A 13,979-nucleotide genomic window follows, 5' to 3' on the forward strand; every position below is an offset into this window, starting at 1 on the left:
AGGCTGAGCTGAGCGAGCTGCGCAGCACCATTAGCAACCTGCTGGACCCTCCCCCAGAAGTGTCTGCACTCATCAACAAGCTGGACTTCGCCATGTCCACCTACCTGCTGTCTGTCTATCGCCTGGAATACATGAGGTGCGTCTCTCCTGGGGCCCCCCTTTAGCTCCTTCCAGAAGCAGCGTGGGCAGGGGAATGGGCTCTGAGGCAGCTCCAGCCAAAGCTTCCTTTGTCCAACGGGGCCAGGCTGTGTCTAGCCTGCCTCAGAGGCTTTAAGAATGGGACCCTGAGGTCCCTGCACCAATTCTCAGAGACTTGGGCCCGATGTCTTTTGACACCAGTGGCCAGAGAAGAGCTGATGGATTGCTCAGGGTGGCCTTGTGTCCCCGCGGTCTCCAGCAATGGGCCGTGGCCTCCCACAGTGAACTGCCAGTGCAGTTGGTGATAGCGGACAGCGAAGAGGTCACCCAGGCACACTCCTCTTGTGGCATACTCCTCAGAAGAAGAGATGGCAGTTGACCTAGGAGAAAACCTAGCCACTGTTGGAAACCACTCAAAGGAGGAGCACTCTGTCACCTCTGCTGCCTCACTGGATCGAGGAGGTGGGAGGGAGCCTTGCCTCCCTTCCCCCCCATGGCTGAGCCAGGATCCCCACTCCAGCCTCCCTAAGAAGGCAGCTTCCTCTTGGGTCTAGAGACCTGACCAGCTGGAGCATCTCCAGCCTCCTCAGGCTTGCTCAGTGCTCTCTGTAATCATCCTCCTCCACCTGGCTCTCCACAGCTGCCTCCCATCATTTTCAGAGCCCCAGCTTTCCCACCTGGGAGGACCTCTGGTTCCAGCACCCCCAGGGAGAAGTTACCCAACCTCTGTGTAGAGACGTTCACAGAGTGGAGTTCCCAGCCCACTTTCAGGCCCTCTGGCCCTCTCCCATCCGCTTTGTTTCCACCGGAGGTCCCAGACTCACCAGTCTTCCTGCAGTAGGTGGTTGCTTGAGTTGATCCACACACCCAGAATGCTGAATTGGTGTGACTTGGGCCGTATCTTGGACATTCTCATGCTGGGCCTCCTCCAGCTTCTCCCTGTTGGCTTCCAGGCCAGAGTCTGCATCTCCCCCTCACACCCAGAGTGTCCCTGAAGACTTGGGAGGATTATCACTGGGTGAGGGGAAACCTTCTCATATGGGGCAAGCCTTTCATAAATGTGGAGACACTTCCCAGCCATGTCAGACCCTTATGGCTGAAGCAGCTGAGCCCCCCTGAGCAGAGGAGGCAGTGGACCCTGGCTTGGCTCAGCCCCCTAGGAGCTGGGTGCCCTGAGGCCAAGCCCCTGAACCCCTCTGAGCATAGTTGGCTCTTCCCAGCTAGGGGAGGTCCAGCATGTAGAGGGCCTTGTGGAGGAGGGTCTGAGTGCTATTGCCCTCCCAACCATGACTGCTCTTTGTTCCTTAGGGTTCTGCGCTCCACGGACCCAGACCGCTTCCAGGTGATGTTCTATTACTTTGAAGACAAGGCCATTCAGAAAGACAAGTCCGGTAAGCTGGCCACCCTCCCTGTGGAGCAAACCAACAGCTCATCACAGGGCCTTCCCATTTTGGGAGGGCCCACCTCTGCATGACATCCAGGCCCATGGGGCCCCAGATCAGAGGGTCCCTCCTTGCCCAGGAGCTCCTCAAGCCCTCCCAGCTAGCTCACAAAGTGATCACATGTGGCGACCCATGATGGGCAGGGGGCCTGGGCTCTAATGCTAGCCACATTGCTGACGTATTTAATAATCTCTGTGGAATGAGGCTGTTGGGCTTCTGCTCACTGAGCTCTGGAGTCTTTGAGGTCTTGTTTTTGTTGGACTCAAACTTGGAACCAGTGTGGTCAGTGTGAGCAGGCCTGGTGCCAGGCTGGCACCAGCCTTCCCCTGAAGGGACAGCCAAGGACGCTGGTGGAGGGAGCCCCTGCTCTGCATTTAGAGCGACTTGGGGACCAGAGGGCCAGAGAACATGCCCAATGGTCCGCCAGCCTGCAGGGGTCAGAGACAGGGCTGGGGCAGGGTTTCCTGGTGTACTCTTCTGTTGCCATTTTTCCCCCTCCCTGGGCCACATCTACAAACCCATAGGGAGCCAGGATTTCATACAGATTTAGGAATTTCAGTTTTTAAAAATTGCTGTTGTTAAATATTTAAACTTATCCTAAGTGTCAGTGTCTGCCTTGTCTCCCAGTCCAAACAGGAACTGTAAACTGAAAGTTGCCAAGGACTGATGAGGTCCTAGAGTACAAGACACCCCCCCCCCTTTCCCAGAGGAAGGAAGGAACTGGGACCCGAGTCCAGGCAGATGAAGGAGAGGACAGAAATGATTCTCTTTTGCAATGGGCTGTCCTTGCGGACAAATCTCAGGAGTTGAGGTGACTCCCCAGGGGAAGCTTCTGCAGCTGCCAGGATGGGAGCCAGGGGGGTGGTACAGAGGTCACAAGCAGGCCCCAGCAAGTGATCTCCCAGCCTGTGCTCCAGGAGTCTCCTGGGAGTGGCATTTTCCAGACGGGCCAAAATGTGCCCAGATCATCCTCCTCTGTCCTCACCAGCCTTGAGGATTCACTCCTCTTGAGTCTTGGGGGGGGGCAGAGCATAGCATGTGTCTGTCTCTTTTCAAAACCTTGGGAAATTGCTCTTGGAGGGTCTTTGATGGGTGGGAGCCCAGTCTTGTTCTCTCTCTGGGAGTCAGCAAGCTTACCCAGTGCCTAAAGCCTAGGGCCCAGAGTCTTGCATGACTGAAGTGAAAATCTGCCACGGATCTGTTGCCATGACTCTGGACAGGTCATGGGACCTCTGTCTCCCTCAGTGGCCTCCTTTATTTTTTTTTATTTTTTTTATTTTAGGTTTTTGCAAGGCAAATGGGGTTAAGTGGCTTGCCCAAGGCCACACAGCTAGGTGATTATTAAGTGTCTGAGGTCGGATATGAACTCAGGTCCTCCTGACTCCAGGGCTGGGGCTTTATCCACTGTGCCACCTAGCTGCCCCTAGTGTCCTTCTTTATAAAGGGGGATTGAAATAGCCCCTTAAACTGGCCAGTCTGGTGCTGCCACATAGTAGGCGCTTTATTGTCATTGTTATAATGGGGCAGAGGACTCTGCCTCCCAAGACTGCCACCTTTCCCAGCAGTTCCTTTCCCTCATTCTTGGTAGAAATCTGATCCAGAATGTTATTTTCTCTCATTGATTTGTTTGCGTTTTGTGGGGTGACATTATTAAGGAGAGAGAGAGGGAGAGCCAGCCTGCTGCCAGCCAGGTCAGACTCTACAGAGCTCTGCAGCCTTCTGTCCAGGCTGGCCACAGCAACTCCCTGGGACATGGTGCTTTTCCTTCTGCCTCCGCCAAGGCCCTTCCTCACATAAAAGGAGTGAGTGGAAGCACATTTATTAAGGGCTTCCTAGTCCTGAGGGCTGGAGAGACAGAGAAGCCGCCCAGGCTCTGCTCCCGGGGTACTTGTGCTGGGCCAGGGGCTCCTCTTGAACCTCCTGTCCATTGGCTTAAACTCCATCAGATGACACCCAGGACTGGTGGGGAGGGCTTTGTTTTCTGGGGCTGAGGCAGCTGGGGCTGATGAGCCGGTGGAGGCCCAGACATGGGGAGTGACTGGTCTGATGTCTCCCAGCAGTGAGGCTCAGCCCGGGGTGGGGGGCGGGCAGGGGAGGAAGGACAGTTCAGGCCTTTGGATCCCGGCTTCAGGGCTCTGTCCACGGTGCCATGTGGGCTCTTCCTGCTGCCTGCCATCCCTTTGTCCTCTGGGATTTGTAGCCAGAGGGGAGCCTGCCTGTCAGGGAGTGATCACAAAAACATCTGTCACTAGATGGACCGTTAGAAAGGTGCCATGAAGCCAGCTGCCCCCCAGCTTTGATCTTCCCTGAAAGGACTGGAGAGATTAATGTGCTGCCTGTGGCCCCTGTGCCTGGCTCCCAGCCTCTGAGGGGATCAAAGGGGCTGCCAGTGTTTGTCTTGGCCAGCTTTACTTTCCCTTCCCCCTTCCTTCTCTCCTCTTCCCTCTCCCCTCCCCTCTTCCTGCTTCTCTTCCCCCTTCCCTCTTCTCCCTCCTTCTCTTCTTTCTGTCTCTCTCTCTCTCTCATCTTTTCCTTCCTTCTCTTCTTTCTCCTCTTTTCTCCTTTTCTCTGTCTCTCCTCTCCCTTCTTTTTCTGTCTCTTTTCCTCTCTCATTCCCTTCCTCCTTCCTTCTATCTGCCCCACCTTCCATCAATCTCCTTTCTGCCCTTGTTCATGTCATTAGGTCCAGTATCTATTGGATGAAGCCTAGATCAGCCAATTCCTGTGTTTGCCCCAAGGCTAGATACCAAAACAAGAAAACCAGGTGCTCCCAGGCCTTGAGGAGCTGCCACTGGAATGGGGGTAGATGACACATGATAGGGAGCTGAGGGGCAGCAAGGGAGAGGAGACAGCCAGAGGTGGCGGGATCAATCTGGGAGGCAGGTGAGCTGTGTGCTGAGATGGCTGGCAGCAGGTTTGTATCCTTGTGGTCAGTATGGTGGTTCTTGTGCTCTGTCTCTGTGTGAACACAAGGTGGTGTTAGAAAGCACTGGTGTTACCAGCCCATAGTCAGCTCTTGGAGGATGAAGCAGGACGTGCTGAGGGTAGAAGGATGGACCCTGAGGAGAGAGGGATGAAGAAAGAAGCCAGAGACAGATCCCATATCCTCTCGTGTAATGGGGAGGACTTGACCTTATCTCCCAGGTGTCCACAGGTGCCATTGGATCAGAGGCTTTGAGCAGCAGTTAGAGGAAGAAGAGCAAATAGAGGGTGGCAGGTGACTCCCCCTCGGGACCTTCCCTCAGCTGCCACCTCACTCTGTGATTATCATGTCAAACTTCTAAAGTCAGAGGAACCAGTGAAGGGAACATTGATTCTGGACCTAGTTCTTACTAGCAAATAGACACTTGGCATTCCTGAAATAAGTGAGAGATGGAGAAGAGAGACTTGCAGAGTCTACAATTTGGGGAGAACAGATTGAGGCAGCTGCTGGGTCAGGGGAGTCGAGAGAACCTGAGTTCAAATCCAGCCTCAGATCCTTACTAACTGTGGCTCCCTGGAGAAGTCACTTCTGATTGTAAAGTTGGGAATATAACATAGCATTTGCCTCCCAGGCTGCTTGTAAGCATCAAATGAGATAAGGCCAGCTCAGGGACTGGCATCTAGTAGGTGCTCTGTAGCTGCTTACTCCCTTCTCTCCCCCATCTCACAGGGTTCAGAGAAAGGTTAGAAAAGATCTTGGGACCCACAGTTCTACAGTTGAACAGAAGCACTTGCATAATTGGTGGATAGGATATGAAAAGAGTCATAATGGAAGAAGCCCAATCCCCAATCCATTTTTTTCCATTGGAGTTCTGTGTTGTTGGGGCGGGGGGGGGGGCAGTCTTCCTGGTTGGGACCACTGTGGAAATTACCCTCATACTGAGATAAACTGAAGGCAAGTCAGACTCTAGGGACCAAATCATGAACTCACAAAATGTTACATGATACCAAGATTTTCCAGAAATAATGGAGGATATTTAATCCAGCTGTTCTCATGAAAAAAAAAATAGGATTAATAATCATTGTATTTTTAGAGGGAAAAGTATTTGCCACTGTGTTGGAGGAGCTCCAAGACTAGGAAGGGGTCCCCATGAGGTACTGCCCCTGCTCCTGTTTGTTCAAGATGGTGTACTAGGGAAGTCCAACCTCCAGAGTACTGCAGAGCATCTTGGGAGAAGAGATTTGTGGTCAGTCAAGGGAACCTGCCATGACTATCCATACAGCAAAGGCCAAATGGATGAAGCCAGGCTATTTCCCAGATTACAACATGCCTTTGAATGAACATCCTATACAGCAGGAGTTCTGAACCCTGGACTTCACAAACTTTTAAAAACATGTTTTGGTAGCATTATTTCAATGTAATTAGTTTCCTTTGTAATCCTGTCTATCCTGAGAAGAGGCCCATGGGGTTCAACAGAATTTCAAAGATGGCCAAAGTAGAAAAAAAGAGGAACAACCTTTGCTCTAGAGCAGGGCTATCCAACCTTACTTTTAAAAGTTTGTATTGAAACAATAGACAATATTTTTTTTATTTGCCTTTTAGTGAGAGCTCGGCGGTAGCTGGGCTTCGTTTACTAAAGCATTTCATAAACCCACAGGGGGCCACATAAAATTACACTACTGGTGGCACGTGGCAGCAGGCCACATTTTGGCCTGCTCTAGAGCTTGCCTCTGTGTGTGTGTGTGTGTGTGTGTGTGTGTGTATGAGAAAGAGAGAAATATATGTTATACAATTACATAATTTTGTGTGTATGTATTCCTAAGACAGACAATACTGAATATTACTTGTTTGTCCATTCCCTAATTGATGGGCATCCCCGCAATTTCCAGTTCTTTTCCAACACAAAAAGAGCTGCTATGAATAATTTTGGACCTATAACTCCTTTTCCTTTTTTTTTTTTTGTTTAATCTCTTTGAGATACAGATCTAATAGTGATATTTCTGGGTCAAAGAATATGTTCACTTTTTTGTTTGTTTTGTTTTTGCAAGGCAATGGGGTTAAGTGGTTTGCCCAAGGCCACACAGCTAGGTCATTATTAAGTGTCTGAGGTCAGATTTGAACTCAGGTCCTCCTGACTCCAGGGTTGGTGCTCTATCCCCTGCATCACCCATTTGCCCTAGGTGTGTAACTTTCTAAAGACATAATACCCGGATGTTGGCACATCATGCTTCCAAAATCTCTTTATCTGGTCACTGGTCCTTCTCTCTGACTTCCAGCCCCTCATCTTGGCTTTGTCCGGTCATCATTTCCCCAAAGTGATCCTGTCAGCCATGACAGATCAGCTCTCTAGCCTCTTCCTCCCTCACTTCCCTTGTCCCCTTGTGCTGCACCCCAACTTAACTTCTGCCTCCTCCTCCACATGGAATCTTCTATCCCTCATCTCTGTGTTTCTGGACCTGTCTTCAGTGCCTCTGCTTACAGCCTCCCCCAGCTCCCAAGGCCATCTAACCCTGATGCCTTCACCCACCATCTCTTTTGGGGCCCTCCTTTCTCCCTTAGTGAGCTCCTCTCAGACCTTCATTTGGAGGGTGAGACTATGTCCATCAGTGTCCACTGCTTTGGGCTGCCCAGGCCTCCCCCCCATACCCCCGGCACACATATCTGTATATACACACACCCCTTGGAGCTCTACCAGGCTGTCCCACAAATAGCTATTTTCAGTGTTTACATCTGGTTGATTGATAAAGACTTGAATATGTCTCATTTTCCCCATTAGAATGTCAGCTCCGTAAAAGCAAGATCCATTTATAAGTTTTCTCCTCTCTTAAGTGCTTGTTGGGGCACAGCATATAGTAGGCTCTTCACAAATACTTATTGGCTGCTTAGCTGACTCCGTTGGTGGCATGTGATGAAAATGTTCCTCTGGAGACTGACCTCAGGGGTGCAACCTCCATCGATGAGTTGGAGGTGGGGATGAAGGACCCTCTTTCTGTGGCTCTCCCAGCCAGCCTTTCCACCTCCTGCACCCCCCCTCCTTCTGCAGGGCAAGCTCCCATCATAGTCCCCATCCCTTTTTGAGTTGGGCCTCTGCTCCCCAGATCATCATGGGCAGCTTCAAGATCTCCCCCAAAGGCAAGCTGCAGCCTGAACAGTGAAGGTCTGGTGAAGACCTCCTGGTTCTGCATTATGGATGACCCTGAGTGGAGATTGAGTTATGGAGGGGTAGCTGTCTGGACCCCACTTCTCACTTCTTTCTTCACTCCCTCCTGTCACCCAGGTTCTTACTGTGGCAGGGCCATCCTGGGGTTCTCATTCTCCCTTACCCTCCTGCAGTTCATCAGCTGCCAGATCTTGGTGGTTTGACCTCAGAAAAGTCTCTTGTGTGCCCCCCTCCCAGATCAAGTCATCCTCTCTCACCACTTGTTAGTCTCTCCTCCCCCAGCTGAAGGTCTGGCAGTTCATCCCCAGCTAGAGATGGGGTAGGAAGGAGACCTGTGATTTCCTTGATAGGGATGGCGTCCAGGTGAGGGCAGTCCCCTGCCAGTGCAGGTCAGCACCTTCTCTGCAGTTTAGAGCCTGAGGGTGCTGCTGAGATCATGGCCAGGTTAAGTGACTTGCTTAGGGTCACACCGAAAGTCCACATCAGAGGCAGTATTCAAACAGAGATCTTCCTGGGGCCAAAGCCAGCTCTCCCTAGTCTGTCATGTCTGAGGGATGAACTACAATGTCATCTTTTTTGCTTGCTATTTTTGTATTTGTTTTATGACATGTATAGAACACATATGGTATTTATAAGTATACATGATAATGTTTTACCATAAAGTTATAAGTAACTTGACATTCACATTTAAGAAGCATAAATGGTCAAAAAAGATTGGAGACCTTGCTGCAGTGCCAAGACCCTGGTTTTGTCCTATTCCTGTCAAAATGGGTTTCGGAGAACCAGATTATTAATTCTAGAGCCTCTGATTCCATCCAGACAGGGTCATGGTCCTTGAGCTGCCATGGGGGACGGGGGGGAGATGGAGGGGTTGGTGATCAGGTTGGATTCTGGTCATCTGATCACCCAAAACCCATCTTCCCTGGGGCCAGTGCTCGTTTTGGAGTGAGCGGACATTCCTGACTACCCTTCTTGACTCACCAAGCGATTGGGAGACTGTCTTCTACTGGGGCAGCAAGTGTGGGTTCTCCCATGTTGCTGGCCAGGCCCCTTCAGGGCACGATCCCTTCTCTTCTCAGGCATGATGCAGTGTGTGATTGCCGTGGCAGACAAAGTCTTTGACGCTTTCCTCAACATGATGGCCGATAAGGTGGGTCGTGCTCAGACCTTGCGCCGCCTGTGACCTCTCTTCCTCTCAAGACTGAGCACTGGCTCCCTTTCTACTCCTCCCTGCCCTGCTCCCTTGTCTTCATGGTCCCTCTCCATCCTGAACCTGATGTTCTGGGCCCCATACCAGAATTGTCACTGTCCTGTTGTGGGAGGCACCTCCCCGCCTTCACTGCTTCTGTTGTCTGCCTTCCAAGCCTTCCTGACAGCTCTACTGTGGGGACCAAGGGCTCTCCCTGTGCAGAATGCCCTGTGGGCAAGGGCCATCAAGCCCACTTGTCCTACTACAGATGAGCCAGTTGAGGCCTGGGGAGGTCACTCAGGCAGGCATTAGGTCCTCTGACTAGATCCTTGCCATCTGCCCCATGCCCCTGGCCCTGGCCCTGTCACATCTCATTGGAATGTTCTAGCTCATCTCCCCTCTTGGATTGTAAGGGGCTGAGGGACACTGCTCCTCTTTCCTCCTGGTGTCTTCCCCAGTGCAGGTGCCTTATCTGTGAATCCCTGTGGGGATACTCACAGCCTTTGTCCTTCCCCACTGTCTAGGCCAAGACCAAGGAGAACGAGGAAGAGCTCGAACGTCATGCCCAGTTTCTTCTTGTGAACTTCAATCACATCCACAAGAGGATCCGCAGGGTTGCTGACAAATATCTGTCTGGACTAGTAGATAAGTACGTCCCCTTGTCTCCCCTTCTCCACTAACAGCAGCCTTATGTGTGAGAGTTCCCTAGGAATCTGGACAGAAAAAGGAGGTAGCATGGAGAACTGTAGACCAAACTGTCACTGAGAGGGTTGAAGGGCCTCCAAGAACAGGGTTGTTCCTGACCTGGCCATGAGAGCCGGGTGGTTTAGTGCAGGCCAGCCTGGACCTGCCTAGTACTTACTCCCTGGGAGTGGAATTTCCAAAGTGAGGTCAGCCTGTCTTTGTCAGATGCTCTCCTAGGCTAGGGGGATGGCCCAATTCCACCCACCACAAGCACCAGCATCCTCATTTCCAAGCTCCCCAGATGAGAAGCAAAGGATAAAGATGCCTTGCCTGGAGGCAGCCTCACCTCCTGGATGTGACAAAGCTGGGATTCTTATCCTTGTGGGTGCCAACAGGACTGGGGAGCTCCTGAGGACCCTAGGAGGGAAGCAGCAGGCCCCCCTCCCCTATCTCTCACTGGTGGAGGTCTGGGGGCTGCCCCTGCAGTCTCCTAGCATCAGGAAGGCTTGGCCTCTCATGGGATTAGGACTTTACCTGACTGGCCAGAGGCCTCACCCTGAGGCCTTCTGACTCTGGGATATGTCTGGACCATTCATGGCAGGTTTCCTCACTTGCTGTGGAGTGGCACTGTCCTGAAGACCATGCTGGACATCTTGCAAACTCTCTCACTGTCCCTTAGTGCGGTGAGTGTGGCAGCTGGGTAGGTGGGCAGGTGGGCAGTGGGCGACTGCAAAGAGGAACTTTTCTTCTGGGCTCTATAGACATTCCCAGGAGGACGGTCTGGGGCTGGTGTTGAATCAGTTCTGAAGCATGGGCATGGTGCTGATACCTAAACTGGGAAGAGCCAAAACAGACTCCCTAATGAATAGTGATGCAAAAATTTTAAACAAAATATTAGCAGGGAGATTATAGAAAGTTTATCCCTAGGATGATACAGTATGATATGACCAGGTAAGATGGTTCTGCATAATTGACCTTTTCAGTAACAAAATTAACAGAAATCATATGATTATCTCAATAGACACTGAAATAGATTTTGACAAAATAACCCCTGTTCCTATCAAAAACAGCAGGGGTGGGGGGAGGGTGGCTAGGTGGTGCAGTGAATAGAGCACTGGCCCTGCAGTCAGGAGGACCTGAGTTCAAATCCGGCCTCAGACACTTAATAATTACTTAGCTGTGTGACCTTGGGCAAGCCACTTAACCCCACTGCCTTGAAAAAAACCTAAAAAAAAGATAAAAAAAAACACTAGAGAGCATAGAAATACATGGAATTTTCTTCAAAAGAAAAGGTTCTAAGAATCTGGACTCTCAGCACCAAATCATCCAGTGTCAGAGTTGGGATAGCCTTGGAGGGTGGGAGGGGAATGGGCTAGGTGGGGAGGAGCCCAAAACAGAGCCTGAGATCCCAGAGGAGTAGGCATGGGCAGGTACTTGGGATGAGGAGGGGGTCATTGAAGCTTGAGCAGTCATTAGCAGATTGCAGCTGAGAGAAGCTGAAAGGTAACCAAGTCAGCTACCTCCATCATCCAGGAGGGACCCAGATCCTTGTCAAAGGGCCCTCTGGTGGATCGCCCCTTTCCCCCCAGTCTAGCATCTTCTATTTCTCCATAATTCAATTTTTAATTAAACTTGGAATTTCATCCTCCAGAGGAGATACTTTTATAACGGCAACTCAGCAGCCCCAGGAAACATTTCATTTCTTTTTTTTTTTACGTTTCAGGACATTCACAAGGACCAACCTTACTATGACATCCCAGACACTCCCTATCGAATCACAGTCCCTGATACCGCTGAAGCCCGAGAGGTGAGCAGAAAGGGGCCTTGTCCCCTCTCCTTCATCTCCTTTCTGATTACAGTGCGGGGCTCAGCCATCCTCACTTCTTCTCAGGCCCAGGTGGCCACTGGGCAGGGCTCCCCCAGCTCTTTAGTAAGACACAGTGTTTCTGGCCTACCCATGGAGTCAGAAAGGAAAACCACTGCCCTGTGATAACCAGAGAACTGGCCATTCAGTGATCAGAAGGCCCTGGAGGGTTCATTTACTTCCCTTGAACCTTGGTCTCTCTTCTGGAAAGTGGAAACGCTAAATGGGGTTCATCAACTGTAGGATCAGAAAGAGGCTTAGGACTCTGAGCTCCTAGGGAGGTGACAGAGCACGGGTGTGTTTAGGTCCTCCAGAATGAGTGAGGGTCCTCCCCCTAACTGCTGCTCCTCAGTTTCCACATCTTCAGGGGGCTGGAGGGAGGGGTCTGAAGGCTGCAGGACTGGACCTGCCCCTCTTGGAGCTGGCCGTGGTGCTGGAGCAGCCCCTTGACCAGGAAAAGGAGGGGCCTGTTCTCCTGGCTCTCCCAGAAACATCCATAACATTCCCAAATCCTTTTCTAGAACATCGTGAAGGACTTTGCAGCACGCTGTGAGATGATCCTCCAGGAGGCGATGAAGTGGGCCCCAACTGTGACCAAATCCCACCTGCAGGTAAGTCTAAGACTCTGCCTCAGGGGATGAGGTGGCTTTGGGGTGGGGCAGACACTGCCGAGGCTCATGGGGATGAGCCCCTCAGAGCCTAAAGGAGCCTGCATCATGCCCTGCGAACAAGCACAGGTGTGCACAGGCGGGCACACACAATGCATGCATTCCCATTCACAGACCCCAGGTCACCTCCATGCCATAAGGAATCATTGAAGTATGAATTTAGACAGAGACAAAGTAGACAGAGAGAGAGAGACAGAGAGAGAAAGAGAGAGAGACATGGCTTTAGTTAAGAAAGAAAAACCACTTATTTCCCCAAGTGCATTTGTTATATTTTCTAACTCCACAAACTCAGTCTGCCCATGAACAAGTACTCTCTCTCTCCAGGTCTCTAGACCGATCTTTATTTGTGAAAAGTGTGTTTTGTAGTTTTATTCATATGGTACTTGTGTATGTCTTATCAAGCAGACTCAGTCTGTAATTATTTCAAATAGAATTTCTTCCTCCTGGGCTTGGTAATACATGAAATCATTGTTGATTTCTCTGGGCTCATTTTATAATTTAGCATTTCATTGAAGTCATTGTTTCAATTACTTTTAGGGGTCTGTGGTTCTCTAATCAAATCTAGCAGGGGGACAGCTAGTTGACACAGTGGATAGAGCACCAGCCCTGGAGCCAGGAGGACGAGAGTTTGAATCCAGCCTCAGATACTTGACTCTCACTAGTTGTGTGACCCTGAGCAAGTCCTTTAACCCTGATTGCCTCACATCCAGGGCCATCTCCAGTCATCCTAATTCATAACTGGCTACTTGACTCAGATGGCTCTGGAGGAGAAAGTAAGACAGGTGACTTAGCACAGCTCCCCCCACTCAAATCCAATTCATGTGCTTGTCATGGTATCACCTCCCTGATGTCATGGTCTTCTTCCAAAATGAAGGACAAAAATCATCATCTCTTATCAAACCATCATGTTATATACAAGAAGTTTCTTTGTACTTTTTCCCTCAATTTCTTTTCTTATCAATTAAGCTGGCATTTCTAGCACCATAGAGAGTAACAGTGGTGATAATGGGGGTCCTTGCTTTACTCCTGATCTTGCTGGACAGGCCTGTAGCTTATTCACATTCTAGATAGTAATGGCTCTTGGTTTTCTACGGATACTACTTGTGATATTAAAGAAATACCCACTTACTCCAATGCTTTTTTCAGTATTTTTTTTAGGTTTTTTGCAAGGCAATAGGGTTAAGTGACTTGCCCAAGGCCACACAGCTAGGTAATTATTAAGTGTCTGAGACAGGATTAGAACTCAGGTACTCCTGACTCCAGGGCCAGTGCTCTATCCATTGTGCCATCTAGCTGCCCCTTTTTTCAGTATTCTTAAAAAGAATGTTTATGTTAAAAGTTTGTTAAAAGTTTTTTCTGCATCTATTGATATATGATTTTTGTTACTCTTGCTATGAATGTGGTATGTTTAAAGTTTTCATGATATTAAAACCAGTCTTCATTCTTGGTCTAAAACTATCTTGGTTTCAGCGAACAATCTTTGGTATATCCTGCTGTAGTCTAATTGTTTAAAAAATTTTTTTAAATATGTTTCCATGTTTATCAGAGATGCCATTCTCTGGTTTGTTTTTCCCTTCTATTTTGATTCCTTGGGTTTAGATATTAAGACTATATTTGCATGATAGAAGAAATTTGATAGGATTTCTTTTCCTATTTTTTTCTTAACAGATTATGCAAGTTTATATAAGTCCATTTGGTCCTGGGGTTTTTTTGTCCTTTAGAAGTTCATTTATGTCTTATCACTTTGATTTTCCTGACTCTGAGCCATGTGATTCCTCTTATTTCTTATTCTCTATAATCTATTTTTGCAATTATTCATCTATTTCATTTATATAATCAGTTTTTATTGACATATAGTTGGACAAAATAGCTCCTAATATTGCTTTTATTTCTTCTTCACTGATTATTAAT

At 49.5% G+C, this 13,979-nt stretch overlaps 1 protein-coding gene across 1 annotated transcript in view; it reads left to right on the forward strand.

The window, feature by feature from the left end:
- Positions 1-13,979, forward strand: part of PI4KA (phosphatidylinositol 4-kinase alpha) — a 116,937-nt gene that overhangs the window by 63,405 nt on the left and 39,553 nt on the right. Inside the window, exons 22-28 of the mRNA XM_074206573.1 lie at positions 3-136; positions 1,447-1,529; positions 8,743-8,813; positions 9,377-9,501; positions 10,138-10,219; positions 11,260-11,343; positions 11,922-12,011. Coding sequence (XP_074062674.1) covers positions 3-136; positions 1,447-1,529; positions 8,743-8,813; positions 9,377-9,501; positions 10,138-10,219; positions 11,260-11,343; positions 11,922-12,011 — 669 coding nt within the window. The remainder of the gene's footprint in view (positions 1-2; positions 137-1,446; positions 1,530-8,742; positions 8,814-9,376; positions 9,502-10,137; positions 10,220-11,259; positions 11,344-11,921; positions 12,012-13,979) is intronic.

The sequence above is a fragment of the Macrotis lagotis genome, chromosome X (assembly GCF_037893015.1).
Source record: "Macrotis lagotis isolate mMagLag1 chromosome X, bilby.v1.9.chrom.fasta, whole genome shotgun sequence".
Taxonomy (NCBI): Eukaryota; Metazoa; Chordata; class Mammalia; order Peramelemorphia; family Peramelidae; genus Macrotis; species Macrotis lagotis.